This window comes from Camelus bactrianus, chromosome 15, assembly GCF_048773025.1.
Source record: "Camelus bactrianus isolate YW-2024 breed Bactrian camel chromosome 15, ASM4877302v1, whole genome shotgun sequence".
NCBI classification, from domain to species: Eukaryota; Metazoa; Chordata; class Mammalia; order Artiodactyla; family Camelidae; genus Camelus; species Camelus bactrianus.
In genome coordinates, this window is record NC_133553.1 from 46,845,580 (window position 1) to 46,872,168 (window position 26,589).

A 26,589-nucleotide genomic window follows, 5' to 3' on the forward strand; every position below is an offset into this window, starting at 1 on the left:
AAACTGACACCTGGACATTTTCCTGTTATGCAATGAGACTGGATTTTTAAACAATTATTGATTTATTTATTTATTGGAGGTACCGGGGATTGAACCCAGGACCTCGTGCATGTTAAGCGTACACTCTACCACTGAGCTATACCCACCCACCAAAACTGGATCTTACTCAAGCTCATTTTATCTGGTTTTCTATGACATCACTCCAGCAGGGGAAGGGCAGGGTATTGCATTACTGACAAGTGGAGTAGAAGTCTAGACTCCCCACTTGGCCTCCACTGAAACACAAGTCCAGTAGCTCCTCATTACTGCCAGGTTGGGGTGGGAGTTTGGGTTCACCATGTGGTCTCTACTGACACTGTGGTGGGGGTAGCCTTGTTATCACCAGGCAGTGGGGAAAATCCTGACCCTCCACTAGGCCTCCTCTGACACACCCAGAAGGAAGGGGAAGAGGACTCAGGTGAGGGTGGAACTCCAGATCCAGGTTCCCTGTGTGTTCTCCACAGATCCTATGGGCAGGAGGGTGGCCTTGGTACTGCCCAGGGGGTGGGAAGAATGAAAGTCCCAGCACCCTACTTGGCCTCCTCTGGCATCACTTCAAATATAGGGAGGAGAGTCACCTCATTACAGGCTGGCAAGGACGGAAGTCTCTGCTGGCAGGGCCACAGTTTTCCCAGTGGTGTTTGGCTAGAGTAGAGTAGTTATTGTCTAAAAGTGTTCTGCCTTGTGAAGCTGCCCCTTTCTTCATCGTTGGCTAGAGAGCAGGTTTTCATTGGGGCTTTTTTATGTCTGTGCCTTTTGGCATTTCTGGGTTGCCAGCTTCCTTAGCTCCAAGTCTGGGATATATGAGGCAAAAGACAAACAAACAAAAAAACCCAGAAAGACAGGGAACTCACCACCATGTTGTTGCTTAGGTCCCAAGGCTTCTGTCCAGTCTGCCTTTTTCTCTCCACCTTTCAGAGTCTCCTATGTTTGTTTTGTGCCTCATGCCCTGGGGTTTTGTTGTGCTTGGTTGGAGGAATAGAGAAGTGTGTCTACTCCATTTTCCCAAAAGCAAAAGTCCTGTATTTTTTTTTTTTTTTGATGTCCAAAAAGTTCAGACATAATGTCTCATAATAGTTTCTGCTAATTCCCTGGTGAAATGCTAGATATTTGGTTGAGTCCTTGATATAATGGATTCCCTCTTAAAGTTGAAATGTAATTTAGCTTTTATTTTTATTGGAGATGCTGTGCAAAAATATTTCTGTGTTCCCCTCAGCATCTTCAAGAGAAGCCTGGCCTATGATGAAAGGCTTTTCTCTTTTTCCTCTCTTCCAGGAGGTACTGAAATCCAAAAACTAGACCAGAGAGGTTAGATGACAAACACATAACTAATACCCAAGAAATGAATCCGCAAATGAACAAATGGTAGGTAGATATATAACACTGGTGTGGATTGTGCTATTCTAAGCAAAAATTAAAAAGCACTGATGTCTGGTTGCTCTAGGTTTAGGGAAACTTGTTGGGATATGCTATGGGTCTAGCTAAAGGAAACAGCTCTTTATATACAATGGTGATGAGTATTAATTAGCCCAACTTCCCGAGAACAGCAATTTAGCAGTACTTACCATGGCTTAAAATTAGTCAAACCTCAGTAATTGTTTCCTCAGGAAATAACAGTAAAGATAGAAAAGGCTTTAGACACAGAGACACCACAATGTAATTTTTAACACCACAAACTAGAACATTCTCACTTGTTATCTAAGTTCCTCTGGATGAGAAGGGTCAGCGCAAGATCCAGGGTCTTGGTCAGGGCTCGGGGTCGGGAGGAAGGCAATGGGAATTTCTTCCCTTGCTCACTTTGCAACTGGCAGAACAAAGTGTCACTTCCAAAAAGCCAGAGGAGACTGCGCTTTTTGCTTGGGCCTGGGACACTTTCAGTAATGCTATCTAATTAAATTTTCTGGCAAAGGAAAAATAGTCACCAGACTCAAGGAGAAAACACTGTATTTTCCTAAGCTGGAGAATGCCGTCATAATCTGAACTTGGCCGGAGAAGAAAGGTCCAAAAAGTGATTTCATTCAGAGGGAAAAAAGATGCCTAAAGGGAGAAAGTGACTTTGAATACTGGGAATCTGCCCCTGCAGAGAGGAACAAGGTAGAGCTGGGGGAGGTCACAGCACCTGGGATGGAGAAGGCACATGTAAACATCTGCATTAAGCCAACCAACCCTTCATGTGGTAGGAGAAGCAGCCTCTGTGGACAATATCAACTGCTCTTCCTTTTGTTTCTTCAGTTTTATTGGTCATATATCCAGAATTCATTATATAAATCTTTCAAAATAACTCGATATTACAAGAATAGTTTACAACTCAGCTTTGATTGCACAAATACTTGCCACAGGAAACCATTTTTACAAATACTTATATGTTTTCTTATAAGAATATTTTAAGAAAGAAAATAAGTCTCTATATATCTTACAGCAAATTTTATGCAGTTTTTTTTTCCCCATTCAACCATCATTTCAGGTTTCTTATCACAGCCTTTCCGTTACAGCCAATAAACCTGTTGCTGCTTCTCATTTCAATTACTATTGAGATTCACACTGTTAAGAGTTTTTTGGCTTCTTTTTCTAATCTTTCCTGATCTGAAAGAATTCATGTATTCAGGCTAGATGAGGTCATTTAAACATTACTTCTCAATCTAATGTGTATCAGGTTGATCACTGTGCCTGGTAAAGAATCTCTTCACTTCTCACTTAGGCTAGACCGGCTACTAGTTCATCCCTGCTGTATCAAGCAGAAGGGATAAAGTCCTTACATTTCCTAATAGTTTCTAAACTGCAAAAACAAAACCCTAGAAACGAGAGTTAAATATAAATATTTAGAAAGCTAAAACGTTTGCTAATGATTAGAAGTAGAGAACACTTTTAGATTTGAGGTCTCTCCTAGGTTGAAAGAGACATGAAAGAAAGAAAGTCTAAGATTGTGGCAGTAGTTTTATAAGATATTGAAAAACTGAAAAAGGTTAATGACTTAGGTCAGTGGTGTGTCATTTCCAAAGTGCCCAGAGCAAGTTATTCTTTAGGCCAAGAGCACTTTACAGGCTACTGACCATGTTTACCTGAAGAAACAGGACCCAGTAGGGGAAACATTTGGCATTCACTCCACTCCTTCACTGTTACTGAAAAGTGTGTCCAGTTAGCAAAGCTCATCTTACTTTTCAAGTAGCATGAATTAAAACCAAGAGCCTGGAAGTACTCTTCCGTCAAGTTCCTGAGTGCTCAGCTCCAATAGCCAATATTCTTAAAAGGATTCTTTAATCAAGCCCTTGTCGAATAAGAGATTTAACAGTTCTTGGGGACCACAACATGTCCCATTTTTCCTCTTTTATTTCTCTTGATTCCTCTTTCTCACCCCAGTGTTAACAAATTGCTACAGATTTTTCCCAAAATACCGTAGCAGTGCTTTGGAAATGAGTTATTTTGCATTACCAGAAGTGTCCAGTCACATTACAGTGGGTCACATTCGCATATAACCAGGAGGTGGCCAAATCCCATCTACTGCAGTGACTTTGCAAACTCGGCATAGTCGATGTATCCGTCGTTGTTCTTGTCGTCGTCTCTCAAAACACCATCTATTAACTTGATCAGTTCATCTTCGCTCATTTGTCCCTGTTCACTCCCTTCCTACAAGTTACAAATTTGACAATGATGAGCTGCACCTTTTACTGGAAGTACTTGGTTAATGTCCAAAACAAAATGTCCATAAACTCCTTCAAATGTAGTATGTGGCTACTTCTAGGAATCCACAAACTATCAGATACAGAGTCAATTCACAATAACCCAATTTAGAAATGATATTTGCCACTTAAAAGGCTGATGTAATCAATGGAGGCCCTTGATCATTCCTTTTAAAAATTACTTTTCATCCTTTTCTCATTACAAAAGTAATACATGTTCATTGCAGAAAGCTGAGTCCGGCTTATACAGAATTCTGAGCTTCACAGGTTCCAAGGACCCACAACCCATCTTAAGGAAAAGCTCACAGCCCAGCCCTTCCCTGGGTCAGCTCTGCTAAAGTGGAAACAGTCCACGCTGAACAACATCTCAGGGTCAGAACAAGAGGAAGAAGGCACTGCCCACTAGTAGACCCCATTATGCTCTTAGAGGTGAAGGCATTTCTGCTCCAGAAGCAGGTGTGGCAGGGCTCATGGTGCCCACCACTGAGCTAACGCTGTTCATGTCCTTGGCTGATTCCTCTTCTGCCACTTCTGCGTGCCCCCTTTCCTCTATTGCCACTGCCATCCTTGCCTACCAGGGCTGCTAAACCCCAGTTCCTCTCCCTGACGCCAGTCTCTCCTCGCACCCAACAGTCTGCCTCCCACGGCAAACGCTAGTCATGCCTGCCTCCTGCCCAGAGCTGTCTGCACTCCCCACCGCCTTCAAAGCCAACTCAGATCGGTTCTCCTGGTGGCCAGAGTGAACACATGCACCTCCCCAGTTTTGCCTCTCCTCCCCTCTCGAAGCTGTGTGTGCCAGAGAGGGACAGACATCAGATTTGGAGACGTTTTGGAGACATCTGGATTTCAGTTTTCTCACCTCTAAAATGAAGGTAATAACAAGGCTGGTCCCAGCCTTCTCCCAGGCTGTTGCAAAGATCAAAGGAGATCTCTACCCTACCGGAAAATGCTTTGTAAACTACAAGCACTGCACAGGGTCACCCAGACCCTCAATTATCACCAAGTTCCTCGATCCCTTGGTTCTGATTCACCATTCTTCTCAAATGATACACCTTCTCCCCTGCTCTGCATTTTGAATGTGGCCTGCCTTACAGGTTCTGGTCCTCATCCTCTGATGTGCAACAGAAATGCCTGAGAAACTTGCTAAAGATACAGGGCTCTGGGGCTTTTGCCTCAGCCGGTCACCCTTTGTGAGGACAGCCGAACAGGAAAAGAGGCAGAGCAGAGGGTGAGCAGAAGAAGGAGAAGCAGCAATATTGCTGCACAAGACAGAGGAAGTCATCAGGATAGGGGACTGAATTACCAAAGGGAAGCCCTTCCAAGACGCTGCCCACTGAGTGGCTGCCTGACCTACCTCCTTATGGACATGAGTGATGGCTGTAGAGAGTTCTAGGCCGTCAAGCAAATTATTGCCGTCATAATCATGCATTTTGAAATAATGGAGCTGCAGTTCTTGTGGAGACATCTCCGCCTCTGGTTTGTTGATGACGCCTTCTAGATGCTCCATGATATGCCTAAAAACCAACAGTGAGACTCAGACCACTTGGCAGCTATGCTGGGATCATACCAGTCCTTACCAAATTATAAGGACTCTGCAAAGTTCAAGATCTTAAAGTTTATTCATCCCCCAAAAAACAAACAGAAACAGTGGCAGACCACACTCAAAGATGACAGATAAAGGCAAGGCCATGAAAGGACCAGGGAAGAAAAATTAAACAGTTCATCTGTTCTGCTGGTAAAATTATGGGTGTTTTTTCCTTTTTATTATTAGAGTGTTGTTACAACACTTTGGGGAGCTATTAAATTTGTTTTTTCTTAAAGCAATTCAAGGATAACAAAGTATAGGGGAGGGTATAGCTCAAGAGGTAGAGTGCATGCTTAGCATGCATGAGGTCCTGGGTTCAATCCTCAGTACCTCCTCTAAAAATAAATAAATGAAAGGATAACAAAGTATAATATGTGAGGTTAACTGACCCAGGGCAAAAGTTGCAACAAATGATTCAATGTTTGAATGTACCAATAAAAAGAAGAAAAAGGTCTTGTCAGAGGCAAGAAAACTTAGTTCTATTCTGGACTCTGCCACTACCACTGGCCGTGTGTGTGTGTGTGTGTGTGGGTGTGTGTGTGTGTCTGTCTGTCTGTCTATAATGAAAGAGAGAGAGAATGAATTCAGGCAAGTCACCTACCCTTTTTGGGCCTCAAGATCCTCCATCTGTGATATGATGATGAAAAAAGAATACTTGACTTACAGATGACGATAAGGAATAAATACCATCCTTGAAAAATATCAAGAGGTCATACAAATAGCAGAAAGAAAAAGCTGCAGACAGGGAGGCCGCTGGACCACAGCCCTGGCTGATACGTACTCTTGGTCGTGCACTGTGTTCTTATCCAGGCCCATGCTGCCGGGGTGGGAGAAGCTGGCCCCAGGCTCCTCAGCCCTGGCACCTGGGGCACAAAAGGCCCAGAGCAGGCAGCACAGGAAGGAGGTTCTGAGCAGCCGCAGAGCTCTCATGGTCACCGGTACCTGGGAGGTGGGGAACACAGAAGATGAAGGCAAGAACACCAGAGCTGAGGTTCTCTCAAGGCTTGACACTGTCTGCTCCTGGGGACCCTGGTGAAGGGACAAGGCTGGAGAAGAAGAGGACTGGGCCCAGGCCAGCTCTGCCACCAGACTGCGGGTGACCTTGGGCACTCCAGGTCCCCATCACTCAAACGAGTAGGTCCAAGACATTTCCTGAAGCACCTTCAGAATGCCAAGCAACCCACTGAGCGTTTACAGGGATTTGAAGATTATTTCTGCCTACAAGTAGCTTGCAGTATGGTGAGAGAAATACTTCCTACCAAGAACACTAATAAAGGTGGAAAATGAGGTGTACTAAAGAAAGACAAAACCCTCTAAGGGGTCAGAGAAAGAAATTTCCTTTGGGCGAGGGAAAATCAGAGAAGGTGGGGACACCTCAGCTGGCCCGGGTGGATGAGCGCGCAGAGGACGTGCAAGACTGAAGGACTGAGGGGAGGTGCGAGCAGAGGGGTCCGTGCAGACACGTGGCAAAGAAACTCCAAGTGGTCCAGTCGGGCAGAAGCCTAGAGGGTCTGAAGCAGATGGAACAGCGGGCAGCAGGCTGCAAAGGCTGACTGGGCCGTTCTGGATGTGGCTTTGCACACTAGGCCAAGGGGGCTGACGTTTCCCGAGATAAACGGGAGCTGCTGAGGATGCATGAACGGGAGCTTGGTTTCAGAATGGCTCATCTGACAGCGTGGCGGGGAAGGTATTTCACGGAGCAAGACCAGAGACAGGAGTTGAGGGAGGAGATGAGGCAGGTTAGATCAAGGCCTGCGGCAGTGGACTTGGAATAGAGGACATTAATCCCTGCCTTGGCCATCTTCCGGGGCTGTGACAGAGGCAAGTGACTGAACCGCAGTGAAAGAGCCCTGGAGAGGAGAGTTCCATAGAAATTAGGTTCCATCAAGTACTTGCGGGGTTTGGCCAGACTTGGAATTGTGGTCAACAAGAAGACATGGTCAGCTACACTGCAAGCTCCCCGAGGCAGGAGTGCTTGGTCCCCATCCGTACCCCACCAGGGCGCAGGCAGGCCTTTATTAACTCCTGTTCAACTGAAAGTCCTGGTCCTTCCAGGGGCTTACAGACTGACCTCAAAAAGGAAGGTGAAGACAGCCAGGAGACCTCCACACAACACAAAGAAAAGACCTCACTGACACATTCACTTCCCTGGATAACAAGGACCAGTCGTTTCTAATGGGCCAACGGCAGCCACAAAACCCACAGCAGTGAGAAAGCATGAGGTACTGGTCACGCCCTCGCATACGCCTCATAGAGCTCTGTTCTGAAGCTGCCGCCATCTCGGCTCTGTTCCTGGGGCTGAGGAGGATGGGTGCTGCAGGCCCTCTCACCACCCCAAAAGGCTCTGCGGGGTAGGACCCCAGAAGAATGCCATCCCCACAATGTTTAAGAAAATTTCTCAAACCCACTTGACCTGTCAGCAGTATCTTCCCTAAGGAGACAACAGTCACTTCTAGGGTGCAAAAAAGGAGCACCTAAGCAGCACTGTTACAACAGCCAATACATGGAAACAACCTAAATGTCCATCGACAGATGACTAGATAAAGAAGATGTGGTGTATACATACACTGGAATACAACTCAGCCATGAAGAATAACAAAATAATGCCATTTGCAGCAACATGGATGGCCATGGAGATCATAATTCTTAGTGCAGTAAGTCAGAAAGAGAAAGAAAAATACCATATGATATCACTTATATGTGGAATCTAAAAAATAAAGGCACAAATGAACTTATTTACAAAACAGAAACAGACTCACAGACAGAGAACAAACATGGTTACCAGGAGGGAAAGAGGGTGGGAAAGGATAAATTGGGAGTTTGAGATTTGTAGATACTAACTACTATATATAAAATAGATAAACAACAAGTTTATGTTGTATAGTACAGGGAACTATATTCAATATCTTATAGTAATGTATAATGAAAAAGAATATGAAAAGGAATATATGTATGTATATGTACGACTGAAACATTGTGCTGTACATCAGAAATTGACACAATATTGTAAACTGACTATACATCAATAAAAATAAATTAATTTTTTTCAAAAATGAGTAATCTTACTAATGAATAGGGACATCATAATGCAATCTATCATAGTTAATAATAGAAAAAGATGTTCAGTATATATCAAGAGAAAGAGTAGGCTACAAAATTCTGTAAAGAATAATTCATTGCAATAGTAAACAAAACAATGTATGTATCTTCCTCATACACAAAACAATGATTAAAAGCTATTAACAAAGATTATTTTCTGAATTATGAGATTAGGAGAGATTTTGATTTTTCTTCTCTTTACTTTTCTATTACTTCTAAAATTTCTACTATAAACATGTTTTTTCTTTACAAATATTTACTTAATTTTCAATTCATGCCATAATTTTGTTCCAGTACTATATGGATGGAATAAAAAAGGGCATTCCAATTAACTCTCATCTCTAGAAAATAATTAAGGAACAGCCAGAAACTATACTCCAATTTTACTAAATAAAAGTGTCCGGACTCTGATGAGGCCACTGCCACTCTACCTGGTACCAGAAAACAAGGTCTCAAGTTACTCTCAACAGAGACTGCCCTGATCAGAGCAGAATGACTTGTTCTGAGCACATTCCATAGAGTTCTGGGTCAGGAGGCACCAGAAGGGGAAGCCAGTTCCAACCAAGCCTTTCAGATTCATATGTGTTAATGTCTCCTTCCCCAGCAAGCCTTCTTCAGTTCCCAGTCTGGTTCAGGCATCCTTCCCATATGCTCCTAAGTGTTTCCCTCAGAAGGGTCCTGTCCATCACTTACAACAGCTCTGCATGCATCCTTGACCTTGCTGATTACCTGTTAGTGCCCCCAGCTGGACGGGGCTCTGTGGCATGGGGACCAGATCCACATTCCCAGCATGGGGCACAGTGCCTGGCACAGAGGCTAGTGGTTCTCAGCCTGTGTGCCATGGTCCTTGGGGGTTAGGGGGGATTACCACCTTCACAGATATGTTGCCAAGTTTTGATGTCATTGTAATTGAGGATAAAACATTTTTTGGAGATATTTATCAGATAGTAGAGGTAGGTGGTCACTGGACTCATGGCACCATTTCCTGTAACTATGTGGTTGGATGCTTAGAATATCAGATGGGGAGAGGGGCAGGGAGAGGAAAGAGGTTCTATTCAAATAACACCAAAAAGCAACCAAGTGACTGGCAATACAGTAACTTTGGCTCCAAATCATCCCCTCTTCAAGAGAGGCAGGATAAAGGCCAAGGATCATCCTTTTTGGACTTATCCCATTTTTGTTTGCTGTCACAGTTTTCTAACCATCAGAAGACAACAAAAGCTAAATCTACAAATACAGAAAAGAAACTCCCCCCTACGAGTGCTACAATGAGAACGGGGAATCTGACTGCCACCTAACAAATTAAACTGCTCACATTGAAAAGGAAATATAAGCAACTCCCTTCCGCCAAACACAAGTTGCATCATCTGCAGTCCAACTATTTAGCTCAAGGCCACAACAGAGTTTGGCAGATAAGCCCCAGGAGTTCTGGGCTCACAGGCCTTTGAGAAATTATAAAGGCCAGGCTGGAAGAAAATCCAAAGGAAGAGAGATTTCTGAAAAAGACTTCTGAACACAACCCTCACTTTGAGATCCTTCACAAGGAGAAGCGTCAGGCCGTCCTGGGAGGGAAGCACAGAACAGGGTCAGCAGTGGGCTCCCGCAGTGCCCTGACTTAGCAGGGCTTCCCTCACCGCTCCAGCAGCCTCTTCCAAGCCCAGAGCATTTGCTCCCATTGGTTCCATCTCTCAGTCCTCTCTATTCCTCCCAGGCCCAATTCAAATGTCATCTCGGGGTTCTTCCTGCCAAGACCAACTGTTTCCTCCTCTGACCTCAGTCTGCAGTCTCTCACACTCGCTTGGCCTTAACATATGCTCATATATTGTTCTCCTTTTGTTTTTCTCTTTTCCTCCTCCTGTGAGAGACAGGAACCCATTTTCCGTCTCTCCTTTAGCCTACTGAATTTATCAGCAAGTACTGAGCTGACCTGGGCATAGCACACGTTCATGTCTGAATTAGGGTGGTGGGTCCTGGCACCTTGGTATGTTGTTCCCTATCATAGAGGATCTGACCTAAGCTAGAAAAATAACTTCCCTTCGGAGCCCTCCCACCAGTGGTTTGGCCTGGCCCACCCTCCCTCTCATTGTGTCCTTAGTCCTACTATCATGGAAGAGTTTGGAATCAGCCTTCCTCCCGAAGAAATCACAGCTGCTGTTCGCAACTTCTCTCTCATGCTGGGGCCCTCAGTTAAGAATTCAAACTCAAGGTAGCCATGCTCACCAACATCCAGACATCCTGTACTTGGAGTCAAAGCCAAAGAAAAACTCTGACTGGTACTTCCCCAATTAAAACAGCTATAGTCCTGGACTGAAGGCAAGAAAAGAACCAAGTTCCTAGGCCAAAGAAACCTCTACACAGGTTGGGGATTGAGAACTGGTTCTCAAAAAACGAGCATTTAATAACTTCATCTATTTGTTCATTTGGAGAGCCCAAGGAGCTGCCATGCTTCATTTATACATTTAACTAATTCTTCGCGAACAGCTTGGTACTGAGCTAGGTACTGAGATTAGGACTGTGACAGAGAGTCTCCTATCACACATATTACCACGTCATGGAAAAGAGAGATGAGTAAATAAGACAACTATCGGGTATCACAAAGCCCCAACCCATTCCTGTCTTAACACATGAAGGATTATTCTTGCAATTAAAGGATAGCACCTCAGGCAGAGGAAACATAATGTAACAAACACCTAAGCCTAGAAGTAACTTGGTAGAATTCAGGAACTAAAAAGGGTTCAATATAATTGAAGACAGTATAGTGATGGACAAGTTAGAGTAAAGGAAAAAGAGGGCAGGTGGTGAAGGGCCTTGTAAAGCCCTGTTCAAGAACTTGGATGAGCAATGGGAATCCACGGAAGGGCAGTAAGGCAACGGGGAGAGGGGTCTGGTGACCTGTTCGGATTTGTGTTTCAAGACCATCGCTCTGGCTTTCCATACATAAACTATAGAGGATGGGGAAGGGATACAGGTGACCAGTCCGGAGGCTACTGAGATAGTCCAGGAGAGAGATGACGACGGCCTGAACTAGCGAGAGCAGAGGGACCGGGCGTGGAGAAGTGGGTGTCCCAAGAGAGATTTGTGATGGATTCGATGTGAGTGGGTAAAGAGTGCAGAGGGTGAGAACGACGCCCAGGTTTCTGGCTTGGGCAACTGGGTAGATGGTGGATGCCCAGACAGGGAATACAAGAGGGGAATGCAAGCTGCCCCCGCCCCCGCACAGCCTGGCCAGGCTCACTGGCAGACAGGACGAGTCTGTCGTCTCCCCAGAGGGAGACGGGGTACTAGCGGCAGACGGAGAGTAAGGGCTCAGGGCCGTGCGCAGGTCCGCCGCAGGTCCTCCGAGAGGGCAGAGGTCGGTCCCGGCCGGGCCCACCACGCATTTTAAAACCCCTGCGGCTTTTGCCCCGGGAGAGAGGCTCGGCTGCTAGTCGGCTAGCTTCCCAAGGCTGCTGGGGACCAAGTCCACTTACCCCGGCCGCTCCTGCCTCCAACCTGAGCCCGAAGCCCCGAGCCCCACGAAGGCACTCTGGGATCCCACCCCGCTGAAAGCCACCCCGCAGACCCCCTCCTCCAACGTTGGGTCACAGACCTCACAGGCCGCAGGCCCACCGCGGCTGCTCCCTGGTTCACTCACCCTCGCTGCTACGGGACACTAAACAGCTTTCTCCAGACGCGAAGCCCTCCGGCGTGAGCCTCGCCAGCCCCCGTCCTCAGAAGGCCTTTTCTCGGCCCCGCCCCCTCCCCACCCGCTATGCGCACGCGCGCTCCCTTCTGCCCGCCCATTGGCGCCACGGAGCCCCGCCCCTGCTCGGCGCCTGGCAGTGTGGGCAGCTGGGGTGATTCCACGTGTAACGGGCTCAGGCCCAGGAGGGGCCGGTTGGAGGCTTTTTTTCTGCCTACCTTCCCAAGGGCGACAGTGGGCTGGAGCTGAATTCGGCTACCTGAACCCCCAGGGTCTCGGCAGGTTGCTAGGCAACCCCAGAATCCCCCAGGAAGGGCGAGGAGGTAGGATGCCGAATGTGGTTGGGGCGGGCGCCAAAGCTGGCTTACAGCTCCACCTCTGCCTCCACATTTACAGGTTCCTGGGTTCCTCTGACTGACTGCAAATTGGGAAGATAATAGTGTAAAGAAAAAAATGTTGCTTGCCATTCCAGTTCTATAAGGATCTATAGCCACTGCAGTTGTCCACCCTGAGGCGAATTCAGGGTGGAGAAAAACAGGAAATACTCTGTGCTTTGGGTATATTGGCCCTTAGACAGTTAAGAGCCATATCTAATGGAAAATTTCAAATAACCCCAGGTTCTTGCACCTTCTTATACATAGAAGAGCGCTAAAATCATTAACTTGAGGTATGTATTCTTTGTGACTAGCAGTAATCTTTTGATGCTTGACTACGTTTTTACCCTCAAGAGTTCATATATATCCTGGCTCCTCCGTTACCTCTTTAGAGCAATTCCTCAAAGCTATCTGAGAAGCTGTCTCCTTAGCTGTAGTTCTCAGTAAGTCCCCTAAATAAAGCTTAACTCACAACTTTTATGTTGTGCTTTTTTCTTTCAGTCAGCAATAGGAATCTTAATTCCTCTCCTAATGAAAAGGTCAGAAATGCTGTAGCTGGCCTTGGATCCCACATTTCCAAGGTTGGCCTTTCTGCAGCTTCTGCTTGCTCTATGCAAAAAGCTGCATCATCTGCATACACATTTACTCATATCTGAGTCCCACCAAGACTTTATGGGCAGCCCAGTTCAAACACCATCTTACTTGTGCAGTTTGCGAAATCAGCTATCATTCAAGAGAGGACAAAGCTCTTCAAAAAAAAAAGACCCATTAACAAAAGAAAAAAATTGATAAGCCCTGCATAACTCTGCCCTTATGCTTTTCCTCCTATACAAGACTGTCATTCAGTGAATGTCTATTGACCATATGAATAAATGAATTTGGGACTGTCATTTTCAAAATCCGTTCTCCCATCTGTGTCCATAAAGATACATAATTATTTTTCATATGAGCCTGAACTCAGAAAGGGAGAGACAGGGAAAGAAAGGAAGTGGTTAAGTTAGTAGATGATCCCAGAACCCTCCCTGCAGTCTGCTCTAGTAGATCAGGGCCTCACAAGTTGACCAAGGCCACTGCCATTGACAGTGACACATTCCTCCTCCCACCTTCATCTGAGTTTGAAATCTGTCAACCCTATCCCAGAGAGAAATCCCAGGACCCCAAAGTTCCTGAAGAAAGCCTATTCAAGACTCCTCCTTTCCTTACTCTGAAGTTTGAGTTAGTTTGAGTTAGTTCATTTTCAAGCCCTGCATCTGCCATCCATCCATACTTCCATTTGCTCATTTATTCATTAATTCAGTAACATTTCTTGAATACCTACTATGTACTAGGCACTGTGCTGGGAGTTACCAGAGACATAAATACAAATAAGACACGGTTTCTTCCTTTAACAAGCTCAGTGTCTGATAGATGGATAACACGTTCTCATTCTGTTTAACCAATGCTCCCACTTTTTCTGTGGCTCTTACCCTGTGTCATTTCTCTCTTGAATCACCAATTGCTACTTCTCTAATAGACTATTCCCATTCATTTGTATAATCTTGCTTTCTGGTTTCTTCCCCACAATGCTACTAAAACTGTAATCTCCATGCAATTTCCGTTGTACCTTCTTGTTCTCTGTTACTTGCCTTCTCAGTACTATTTATCACAGTTGGCCATTACTACTTTGAAACATTTTCTTCTCTTGTTTTCTGCTGCCAGGCACTCTTGGTCCTTTTCCCACCTTACTGGCTATTCTTTCTTGGGTTCTTTCACTGACTTCTCATCTTCTAGTCAACCTAGACTTATGGTTTTAGGTATCATTTACAAGCAGTTGACTCCAAAAGTTATATCTCTAACAATGACCTCTGCCTATAAAGTTCTAACTCCTCTAAACAACTTGACATCTCCACATGAATGTCTAACTGGCATCTCAAACTTAACTTGCCCCCCCAATTAATTTTCAACCCCAAACATATACCTCTTTGTTCTGTCCATTTTAGTGAATGTCACCGCCATCCATTTAGTTGTTCAAGCCAAGTTCTAGGAGCTATTCTTCCCCTCTGCAACTTTATTAAGGTATAATTGACATCCAAGAGACCATTGGCTGCTACCTAGACTACTGTGAGAACTTCCTAATTGACCTCCCTGCCTCCATCCTTGCCCCATTCTAGTTTCTGAGAGATAAATTTGTTCAAGCCACTTATAGGTGTTTTATAACTTGTAGCTGAATGCATTTGTAACAGGCAGATAATTTGGTGCCAGATTTAGGACACGAAGAACAGACACTAAAATGTGGAATTGGCTAACTGAAGGTTAAGGTAGCCAGAGGTGAAGACTGTTCCAAATTGGGAAGTTGGTGACCAATTTGTTAAGCAGTAGTGACACTGTCCAACTGCTGTCACTTGCCGGACCTTGGAAAAAACCTACATGCCAACCAAAGTTGTATTGCAGGAGAACTCTCAGGAACAATATAGACCATTTGTGAATGTTGGGGTTTTGTTCTGTGTTTTTTTTTAAAGTAGCTTTCAGCCAAGTCCTTCAAGAGAGTGGCAAGTCCAGATTACAGATAACTGATTTGAAAGCTGAGATTAAAGAAAATAAGGCCTTGGTAAGAGAAGAACATCTTACCTGCAGCTTACAACCTAAGTGGCCAGAGTCCTACAATTTAGAGCCTTGCCGGGTTGAAATAAACAATTTTCTTTGATTATCCAAGCTAAACCCAGCACAAATGGAGACAGTGAAGAGGCAGCTTTATCAGCAGATAAGGTAGAGGCCCCAGGTAGCAAAGATGGACTACAGGTGGCATCTCTATCCACCTGCTTTGTTTTGAATTGCCTCCACTGTGTCAGTTTACTCCAGCAAGAGCATATGGTTGTTTTATTGTTCCCCATTCTCTCCAACACTTCTATCTTTCTCGTTTCACCAGAAAGTGAATCTGTCCTGTAGTTTAAATCACCAGACCATGAGAAGCTACATCTGGACCAGAAAGAGGGACCTGCCGAGTACACAGAGTTCCTGGACTCCAAGCTGTATGTAGGAGCTGGTTGAGTGAGTGCCCCACCGTGTCATATGTGTCTGTGGGAAAGAGGGGTGTGGATGGGTTTGAGGTAACCAAGGAGCTACACCAGGCCAACGCTGGTGAGTGAAAGTGAATAATAGCTCAGTTTCCATTTTCAACACCCTTATCTCCTGTCTGTCTCCACAATAAAGACTGAAAAATGTTAAACACTCACTTCCCCATTTTTTTTTTCAGCTAGATGGACAGGTGACACAGTTCTTGGCAATGAGACATAAGGGGAACTTGGGAAATCTTTTGATTCTCTGATAAAAGAGACAAGGGGTGGGTGCAGACCTTTCCCCTTCCTCCAGCCCCGAATGGGGACATAGCCCCTCAGCTGTCATCCTCAGCCATGAAGGGGAGTGGGGGAGTATTTCAGAAAGGTTGCTCCAGTGCTGTGGGGCCACTGAACTAGCACCAGCAGCTGCTTACTTCCAGGTACCCTGTTATGTGCAGAGAACTTCTATTTGTTTCAGCCACTCTAAGAGAGTTAACTTGCAGTCCAAAGCATTCCTAAGTGATACAGAGGTCAAGCAAGGTGTGGACTCAAATGTGAACTGGATTTATCAGTGGGAGGTCACTAGGGACTCAGCAGTTTTTGTGGAGTTCTTGGTGGTACCCAAAGTACAGTGGGTGGTGAGTGGCTGGTAGGTAAGACGGTACAGCAAGCTTGGGCAAGCCTTTCGAGCATTGGCTACGAGGGAAAGGAAAGTAGCTAGAGGGGGACACAGGATCCAGAAGGTTGTCTTTAAGTTGGAGGGCTTTGTGCATGTTTAAATCCTTTTGGGAAGGAGCCAGCAAAGATGAGATGGAAAAGAGCAGAGTGGACAAAATGGAAAGAAGCAGGTTCTTGAGGAGGCAGGAAAGAATGGATACAAAGCCCAGAGGGGTGTTAGCCTGAAATTTGGGCGGCATGGCTATTTTCTGAGAATGCTGTGATTGGGGGAAGGGCAGGTAGATGGAGTGGGTCAGAGTTTGGAATCATCATTGCATAATTGGGAAAGCAAGCTGCCTAGGGGAGATAGAAGACTTTCTGGCCTGAGTGGAAGGCTCAGATGAAATTGGAGCTTGTTCATGGAGAATGGTACAATCTGCATAATTATTTGCTGGTTTACAATGGTTAATGTGCATTTCTTGAAATTTCATTAAAAATTTTTTTTGCATCTAAGTTACACTTGAATGTGGCTAGAAAAAAATAGAACAGAAAGTTGTCTAATAAAAAACCAAGTTCCTCTCTCTCCATCACCAAATCTTCTCCTGCTTGCTAGCTACTCTTATGACCACATCAGGGTTGAGTAGGGTTGGGGGTGATGGAGTGGAGAGTGGTAAGGGGGATAAGGAGGTTCTCACTAAACTGGTACAATAAGTCGGCTCTTCCTCCCCCTCTGTTTGACTGACATGTGATGCTGATTCACTCACGAGTGCTTCTGCCTGATTCCCTTCAGGAGCTCTCCCTGCAGTTCCCCTGACATGGCAGCACCTCTCTTTCAGAAGGCTCCTGGTCCTCTCTCAATATCTGGGTGCCCTGAGCAGTCCAACAGACACTCTTTGGGGCAGAATCCCTTTAAGATTCTGCCCAAGGGCTCATGATGGGTGTTTTCCAGGATATGGCGAGCTCCATGGGGTCCAGTATGGGACCTGGACATTGGAGAAGTAATACTGAGGGTGATGTCTAGGAAGATGGGCCTGAGAGCATCCTCAAGCCCTCAATCCCTCGAGCTGCAGCATGGTTCAGCCAAAGAAAGCAAGAATTCCAAAGCCCTCTAATGGGGACAGGTGTGAGAACAACCAGATAAGAGCTGGTGATTGGTTGTGACGAGGAGAATACAAAGTAGATTCACCTGACAATGAGAGGCCATGGCAGGACTTCAGACTTTAGCAGCACATGCAGGAAGCCTGGGGGCCGTCCCGTCCTGGGTGTATTTGCTTTCAGAGCCATTCCTCACTCTTCCCCTATAGTGCATTGCATTTCTTAGCCTCCCCTGCCAACTGGCTTCTTGCTGCCTCAGATAACAGAGTAACAGCAAGGGATCAGAGGATGGAAGGAATGAAGAAACTGCCTTTATGGGAAGGGAGAGTCAGTGAGGAATTCCAGGTACTCGGATTGAAATCCACCTAGATTCCACCATTCTAATTCCCAAGGTCCCGTATGTTCTTTTTTTTTTTTTTTTAATGTTATTTTTTGAAGAGGGGTGGTAACTAGCTTTATTTATTTATTTTTAATGGAGGTACTGAGGATTGAACCCAGGACCTCATGCATGCTAAGCATGTGCTCTAACACTGAGCTATACCCTTCCCCCCATATTCATATTCTTTTTCATTAAAGGTTATTACAAGATATTGAATATTATTTTGTTTTTTTAGAGGGGAAGTTTTTTTTTTTTTGTAGGGGGGGAGGTAATTAGGTTTTTCAATTTTACTATTTATTTATTTTAATGGAGGTACTGGGGACTGAACCCAGGACCTTGTGCATGCTAGGTATGCACTCTACCACTGAGCTACACCCTCCCTACTAGGTCCCATATGTTCTTAATCAATGCCATAACTTTCTCATAAGAGACATTCGTTGTGTAAACAAAAAGAACAAAGAGGGTCATAACCCACTGCAGCTGTCCACCAACAGTGCACCCTGAGCAGAATTCAGGATGGAAAATCAGGATGAAACATTGTGTGCTTTGAATATCTGGGCCCCTAGATAATTAAGATGCATATCTGAGGAGAAATTTCAATGACTCCAGATTCTTGCATCTTCCCAGACATAGATATCTGTTCTTTATTTTTTTTAATTAACTAATTAATTTTTGTTAATGGAGGTACTGGGTATTGAACCCAAGACTTTGTGCATGCTAAACATACACTCTACCATTCAAGCTATATCCCCCACCCTAGATATCTGTTCTTTGTGATTAGCAGTAATCTTTTACCAAGATGTATACCTGACCACAGGTATTTCCCAGCCAAAAAATTTATATATATACTGGCTTCTCCCCTGCCTCTTCAGAGCAGTCTCCTCAGAGCAACCATGAGGCAGTTTCTTAGGCTATAGTCCTCAGTAAGTTCCCTGAATAAAACTTAACTCACAACTTTTTTACATTGTACATTTTTTTAAGTCGACAGTTTGTAAATTCATCTTATGTTGTAACATGGGTTCCCATGGTATCAGACTCTGAATCTGGATTTTAGCTGCTTATGTTCAGCAGCTCTAAGAGGAAAGAGATCTTTTAGGACATTTTAAGAGGCTCTGACTGTGATTTGAGCCAAGAATTTTAAATTCAGAGTTGGTGATTTAAAAAATTTTTTTAAACTCTCCATTCCATTATAATGATACATCACTGTTCATACAGCGCATGAGTACTAGAGGATATGTGCAGACATCCCAAGGGTGCCAAGGCACAGGTAGTTTTAGATAAAGATTACTTTCCAGCTTGTCCATTTTCCTATGCACTCTTCACTAAGATTGACTTGCCTGACAAGGACCTACCTTAGAACATCAAGTCACTTGGCCCTTTCACAATCCTGTTCCCTCCCCTCCTTTAAACAATGAAATCCCATCCTGAATCTTACTAATATGCATCATCCCAGGGCATAAAAAGCTCAAGATAACCACAAAGGGGACAATTCAAAATGAGACTATACAAGCCAGCCCCTGGCAGAATTCATGTCAACATTCTAGGAGGGCTGGTTTGGCTGCCAGTCCACAGCACTGATAATTATGACGTGAGTTACATCATGGACTAGAAATGCTATGAGCCAATAATCATGGTAATAAGTAAAACTTGGTTTCCATATACAAGGGTTTGGGCTACGTCACTATAGAAGACGGGGGAGGTAGTTTGTCACTGTGCTTTACATTACATACCCTGATGATCTGAGTGGACGAAAAAACTGTTGACTGTGAACCAAAAGTTTAATTTACATTCAGATTGAGTATTTTTAGGGTTCTTGTTGGGAATGCAGGGCCCTTGGAGATGCCAAATGGCAAATCCAATAGTGTGAAAGAAGCAGCTGGAGTGGTAGGTGAGGAGGACATCCCATCAGGCTTCCTCCACCTCTGGATGGCCTAATGACTCACTGCCACTGTAATAACCAGTATAAACAAGAGTGATTTGATGGAGGCAAGGGGTTGAGTCGGTGCACAGGAAGAACCAAACACCTAGACAGCTCACTGTTGACACTGATGTGATTTTTTTATTGCAGGAAACTCTTGTCCGGGATGGTAAAAGTTGTAACCATCATTTTTTGCAGAAATTTCAAGAAGAAAAACTGTTTAAATAAACTGCAACTTTTCGATAGTTAGGATCCAACCACTCTACTCTCTAAGACTTTTTGAAACTCTTACCTCAAAACCCTCACCTTGCCCTACCCAGCAACCTTCAATTATTGTATCATGATTCTTGCCCGGGTCCTAATCAAGCCCCCTCACTGGAAAAGCTACCTTCAAATAGATCCCAACACTTCATAAATAATCCGACTTTGTCTCCCCAATCTAGATGCTACCATGACTTTGCAGAGTAGTGTTCTTCCTTCCTGTAATAAGAACGAACTCAGACTTGTGTTATCATAAAGCTGTTCTGATGGTTTTTTTCAGGGAGCCACCATTCAGTTACGGAGGCTCACTGAGATCCAGTGGAGACCCCCTTCACCACTGCAGTGCAAGACCCCTGACTCTGAAACAGCGTGCTCCTCTGAGGCCCTCAAGCCCTTCGGGGGTCTTTTGGGCTTCACTAGTGAGAGATGTAAGGCTTGCACTGGGCCTGAGTGCCAATTTCTTTTTTTAAGTCTCCTTTTTATTGAGCTTCCCAGATAATGAGTCCATTTTATTTCTCAGCAATGAGGAATCCTTTAAAGGAATTCTTTGATTACCTGAGTGTACTTGAAAGTCTTTTCTCCTTGGTGGATATCCACCTTATTACTAACCAAGCTACTGTTTGTATCTGTCCTGGTCACTTATTGTTGTGCATCTAGAAGAATAAAGTTTATGGTGAAGAGGGCAGGTGTGGGTCCTGATAAATCTGTCCCTAAGCCAGCCCAGTGAAAAATTTTGTCTCAGGCCACTGATCAACACCCTATGAGAACTTTCCTGAGACTTGTTTTGTCTGTGAGAATTTGGTTCAGCGGAGATCTCTCCACACCCTTCACCTGGTGGGAACTATAAATTCATCAGTTGCAGTTGGATAAGGTCTAGCTGTGAGGCTGAGAGGCCCTGAGCCACGGGATGCACAAGCAACTCTTGACTGACAGTCCAAAGCTCTCATGGAGTTCTCTTAATATAAACCCCAGTCCATGCCTTCCTTGGGCCCAACTTCGGCTTATCTGTATTTATGCTATTGCCCAAATTTGTGCACTTATCTTTCTAAATAGCATCATTTCACCAAGGATAATTCAGAATGGCCCCTATAAGAACTTTTGATATGAAAGAAGTTATTCACTTGAGAAGTGCTTTGGAAGAAAAAGGGAACAATTCCAAACATTCAGTAGTCTTCATTTTTTCGTTAGCATGAGGAAGCCTCCAAAAGAAACTGGATTCCAGAATTACTTCCTTAACAGATTCTTTTCAAAAGAAAAATTAGAACTTAAAACTGTCTTTTAGATACCCCCAAACTGCTACTCAAACACATTATTCCTCTTCTTCCATCCCACGTTTTCCATCTCCTGCTGCTCCATCTCTCTCTCTCTGACCTACCCTCTCCTTCCCTCCTGGCCAGCTAGATACCCCAAACCTCACTTACCTCTTTAAGGTAAATCTCCTTCAGCACAGAGAAAACCTCTTATGGTTAATTTTAAGCTCTGGTTTCATTCTCAGCTGAAGGCCATTGTCAAAGACTCTCCAAGGCTTAGACAAGATAGAACACTGCAGAGGAATTTAGGATAGTTTGAGGGACATATACTCCAGGGTGGCCAGATATATACCACAGTTCATATGTTGCAAAAAGTTCAATGAAACAGTCAGAATGGGAAGACTGCCAACAATGACTGAAAAGACCTTGAATTGCATAGTGATTAGAGAAGGAATTTAGAGAAGCTGCAGGTGTGGGTCAAGGTCTTTTGGAGGCTATCCTCTGTCTTTCCTGTGAAGACAGATTGTGGTCTGATTCAGTTCTTCAAGCCAAAGAGAGAGAAGGCTGACGGAGACTTTAGGGATAGGGACAGCATTCAGTTGTAAATCCTAAAGCAGATGTGACCGTGGCTCTCCCTCTTACCTTTTGTGAATGGCTTCAAACAGAAATTGGGGATTTAATATGCAAGCAAAAAATAGGATGGGAAATAGCCCCAAGGTCAAACCTCCAAAACCTTGAGCTATTTTGAAAGAGCTCTATAACTAAGAAACTAAAGGAAAAAGAAAAAAAAAAAGAAAGTTATCATTGAAGGTGTTCAATTTCCCATTCTACCCTTAAACCCACAAGGAAACATTTCTCTAAAAATTAAAAGACAATCTTATAAATTTTGATTGATATTGAGACAGGAGGGAAGCGGGCAGGGCACAACCATTAAAAGAACGACACAGCAATTAGTACCAAGATAGCAGAAGATTCAACTCCCAGTAGACCTTGAGCTTCATTATATGCTCATTGTAATGTATTAGCATACTAAATGTCACTCCCACAGGTGCCGCGCTGGTTCTGAGGCTAACCATAAAAGGCCAAAAAGTGGGTGATGGCCTAATTCCTGGGAATCCCAGCCCCTTCCCCAAAGTATTTGGAATAATCCTCCCATTTGTTAGCATATGAAGTTACCAAGCCCGCAAAAACTAACAGCCTTGCACTCCACGGCCTCTCTCAAATCTCTTGCCTTCTGAGATACCTACACTCTGTCTATGGAGTGTGCATCTCTCTGAATAAATCTACCTTCACTCTACTATGGCTTGCTCTTAAATTCTTTCTTGTGTGAAGCCAAGGACCCTCACTTGGCGGGGCGCGTCCCAGGGACTCAACCGAGACTTGGGACACGACCGTCTTCTCGTGCCCCATTTTCCTGTATCAATATGGTCACAATAATATCAACCTTAAACCTGAGCACAATTATATAGATCTTCCTCAACCCATCATAAGTTGAAAATATCATAATTCAAAACTGCATTTAATTAACCTAACCTACTTATAGCTTAGCCTCGCCTACCTTAAATGTGCTCAGAATTTAGCCTACAGTTGGGCAAAATCACCTAACACAAAGCCTATTTTACAATAAAGTGTTGAATATCTCTTGTAATTTATTGAATACTGTACTGAGTGAAAAACAGAACAGTCTTCTGGGTTTAGAATGGCTGTAAGTGTATTGGTTGTTTTCCCTCATGATCTCGTGGCTGGCTGGGAACTGTGGTTCACTGCCCTACCCACATCACAAGAGAGGATCTCACCTCCTATCACTAGCCCAGGGAAAAGATAAAAATTCAAAGTGCGGTTTCTACTGGGCTCATATCACTTTCCTACCATCTTAAAGTTTGGAAAGTCAAACCATCATAAATCAGGGACCATCTGGACAACCTTTTCCTTGGAGTCAACAAACTACTCTGTCAGGCGTCTACTAATCCTCACCACACTTTCTGTAGGCCCAGGGCCTAACCAACAGCCTTGAACTTTTAACCAAGGAATGTTCTTTTCTCCTTTGTGACACCACAACTCATTAACTTTACAGCAAGGGATTTACTGTGTGAATGGATTGAAACATTAAGCGCTCTCCTGGTGGCCTCTTCCTTCCAGTCCCTGAGGACCTCCGTATTCATAATGAGGTTCTGGCCATTGTGGATATTGATTTACCAGTACTTTTGCGTGTAAATGAAGCATAGATTGAAGCTCTCTTGTGGGCAAACAATTCTACTGATACTCTACTGAAACTAAACCCCTCAAGGTTCAGACTGACCCACAGAAACCTCTACCTAAACTTGCACAATAACCTGTAAAACAAGGTACTGAAGGAGAAATAAAACTAATCATCAAAAGCCTGAAAGAGAAAGGAGTCTTCATACCTTGTCCTAGTCTTTGTGACACTCCCATCCCCCCAGTCAAAAATCCTGTAGGCAGGAGTATAGATTCACTTAGGTCCCCCGGGGCCGTAAGTAAGTCGCTCTTTGCTTCCCCTCAGAACCAAACTCAAATACTATTTTATCCTCAAGACCTAAGGAAACTGACTCTGTGCTGTACAATTGTAGAGCTATGTTGTGCTTTCTTTGATGTCTCTTTAAATCAAAAGTTAATATTTGTCCTTTTCAGGGAAAACCAGTGACAAACCTGGACCACTATGCCTCAGTTTCTTTGGTGCCTTCCTACTTTTCACAAGTCCCCACCCAGGACCTCCAGAGCTTGAAACTGTCTTGTGATCCTATTCTAATCCAACATGTGAACAATCTTCTGTGTTCCAAAGATGAGGTGAGCTCTAAAGTGGATTCATCTCTCTGCTTACTCTTTTAGCTCAGAGCGGGCATACAGGTTCCAGAGGGAAGTTAACAATTTGTCAAAGGAAAGTACATGACTTAAGACAAGATTTATCCCATGGAGGTAAACCTCTTACTCCAGACAACCAGCTGTGCAAAAGGTTCCCGGCCAACTAAGAGACAGTTATGAGGATTCCTGACTCTCACCGGCCACTGCAGGCAGGGTATTCCCAACTTTTCTGAAACTCCCACATCACTATTTGACTTACCCAAGTCCTTGGTAACCAAACCTTTTCTCTGGGAACAAACATGAACTTGTTTTTTGTGAGTTCAAATGAGCTGTTCAATATCCTCCCATTTGGGGCCTAACTAAACATGATAAACCTCTCAACCTGTAAGTAAATCCAAGATGTCACCAAGCCCTTAACCTCATGAGAATAAAGACAAATAGCTTAGCCTCTTGTAATCCAGTGGCAAGAGCCTCCCACTTAACAGAGGGGCAGCATCTGAACCATTGGCTTGGTTTCAGAGCCTCCTTTAAATCCGGTAGTCCCTCACCACGTACCATCTTTGTTGCTCCCTGAAAATACATTTCTCAGCAAGTCGATTTAGCTCCTGTAAACTTCCTTACTTTCCCTGATATGCTACAAAGTCTGTCAAGTTAGTAGTCTCCCTCACTCTGGTAAGCAATGAACTCAGCTTTGTCTGATCAGCAAGTTATTTTGGTAGCATTTTTGAACTGGCAAATGACAGCAGTCTTTATCAGAATTTGTCCTAAACGTTCACCTGAAAGATTCCAGATTATCAAAAAATAAAAACCACCACCACATATCCTATTGCCATTGATTTTGGCAAATATTACTGATTCAGTTATGGTGGTTCTCAGTTCTTGTTCTTACAGTCTCTTACTCCCTTGTAAAATGCTGAACACTGGTAGGCTGGGGTCTTGTCTCTGCTGGAAAAGAGCAGTGAAGGGGTCTGGCTTGTGTTCCGAAGCACTGAGGGGCAGCGCATAAGTTTTAACCATAATGCTGTGTTCTTCCCTCCCACGCCCTATGCTCACACAGATATTGGTGCACCTGTCAAAGAAACAGGCAGTAATTCCCCTTCAGTTAGTCCCCTGGAGTCTGGCAAAATGGGGGCGGGAATTGGCAAAGGATTGGAGAGAAAAGAGGGAGGAGAGAACATTTCCTGATTGTGTCAGGATTCCTCTTACCAACTCTGCTTTTGTCTGTCCCAGGGCTGACTCTGGGGCAAATCACCAGGTTGTCTTCAGGCCACCCTCACCCAGAGGACACACACAGCTGTCTCCAAATGAAATCCAGTTCTGGTGACCAGCAAGGGCAGCCAAGGGATAACCAAAAGCCAGCTAGAGCAGTTGACAGGAGGAGGCGTTTGTGTAAACTAGTTAACCGCCAGAGCTATCCTCATTGTCCTTCATCTGCCTCCTGGCCTCTGGGAGCTCAGAGCAGCAGCCAAGATGAGGAATTCTGCCCCCCAAGCAAGGAATGGAGCTGCATCTGGAACCTAGAGAAGAGAGTATCCAGGGGGTAGATGGGGGACGGGCAGGAAGGCTGCCTTCAACAGATAACCTGTTGTGGCTGCGCAGGTAAAGGGCCCAGGAGCCTGAGCTCCGCTTGATGATAACTTCCCAAGGTTACAGTTGTCCAGAAGCACAAAGCAGGGTCTCCTGACACTGAAAGCGGTGAAGCTCACTCCCAAGGTCATACATCAGGTAGTGGTTGAGAAGGAAGGTGGATACCTTCTAACTCTTAGGGGTCCAAACTTAAAAGCTTGCTCTGACTCTACCGTCTTCTGAAGTCTTCCATCTGTGCCACGTACTATGTCACTTAAATAGTTTTGGTTTGCTGTTTTGGTCTTGCAGTGATTTATTGCGTGATGGCCTCCATCCCCACACTGGACTGTAAGCCGTCCGGAGGCAGGGCCACCATAACAGATCTCAGGCAGAGGGTGTTCTCCGGCCTCTTCCTTCCAGGCCGCCCTGTAATCCTTTGAACTTCTTAGTACCCTCCACAGCAGCGGGCTAAGCGCTGCTAAGAGCTGTGTACAGCTTTGATCATAGTCTTTAGACATCAGAATTTAAAAATTAGTAAATACCAAGTTGGAGTAACAGTTTAAAACCAGGGCAACAGGATTCCGCAGAGGTCAGCCAGTTGGGGTGGGGAGAGACAAGTTGGAAAGAGGAACTCCGCTCTTAAAAAAGAAAGTACAAGCCTCTCGGAGCAGAGGCGTCCGGAGAGTCGCGGGTCTTGGAACCGGCTGGTGTTGTCCCAAGTAGCCCGGGGGTGTCCCGCAAGGCCCGCAAGGCCTAGCAGTGTGGGACCAGGGCGGCGGCCGGCGGCTCCCAGTGAGGCTCGCCCTCGGAGTCAGGAGCGACCAGCCGGCCGGCCTCTCCCCGGATTTGTGACGTGCCGGAGACAGCCGTAGTGACGGGGCCACCATACAAAGCCGGGTGGTCAGGGCGGGTGTCTCCCAGGCCAAGAGCCCCGATGGGATGGGGAGGGGGCGGAGAGCGAGGCGCCCCCGAGCGCCGGGGCTCCGGACAGCATTAAAGTGAGTGCCGAATCGTCGTCATCCACGGCGGCGGCGCGGGGCTGGCCCCGGTGCGGCCGCGAGCGCCCAGCGCGCGCCTGGCTGCTGTGGCCGCGTTGGCTGCCCGCGCCCCGGGCTCGCCGAGGCCGCGCCACGCCCCCACGGAGCTGGTGCC

The 26,589-nt window shown here is 45.1% G+C and overlaps 1 protein-coding gene across 4 annotated transcripts; it reads right to left on the reverse strand.

Moving 5' to 3' along the window:
• Positions 1 to 2,248: 2,248 nt before the first annotated feature.
• On the reverse strand, positions 2,249 to 26,520 carry MCFD2 (multiple coagulation factor deficiency 2, ER cargo receptor complex subunit). 4 transcript variants are annotated; one of them, XM_045504876.2, is made up of 4 exons: positions 25,078 to 26,516; positions 6,083 to 6,243; positions 5,071 to 5,230; positions 2,249 to 3,663 (listed from the first exon to the last, which is right to left on the reverse strand). In XM_045504876.2, exons 2-4 carry the CDS (start codon positions 6,229 to 6,231, stop codon positions 3,535 to 3,537), a joined length of 438 nt encoding a protein of 145 aa, XP_045360832.1. In that variant the 5' UTR covers positions 6,232 to 6,243; positions 25,078 to 26,516; the 3' UTR covers positions 2,249 to 3,534. The 4 variants fall into 4 exon arrangements, with proteins under 4 accessions (XP_045360832.1, XP_010966043.1, XP_045360831.1 ...); XM_010967741.3 differs by lacking the exon at positions 25,078 to 26,516 and adding an exon at positions 12,035 to 12,148; XM_045504875.2 differs by lacking the exon at positions 25,078 to 26,516 and adding an exon at positions 11,990 to 12,115.
• Positions 26,521 to 26,589: the final 69 nt, after the last annotated feature.

What these genes read in the sequence shown, in the direction of transcription:
- MCFD2 (XM_045504876.2), bottom strand. Translation starts at nt 6,231, where the DNA reads ATGAGAGCTCTGCGGCTGCTCAGAACCTCCTTCCTGTGCTGCCTGCTC. An exon ending in AACACAGTGCACGACCAAGA is followed by an intron (nt 5,231 to 6,082) that starts GTACGTATCAGC and finishes GTTGGTTTTTAG; the next exon opens with GCATATCATGGAGCATCTAG. An exon ending in TCACTCATGTCCATAAGGAG is followed by an intron (nt 3,664 to 5,070) that starts GTAGGTCAGGCA and finishes TGTAACTTGTAG; the next exon opens with GAAGGGAGTGAACAGGGACA.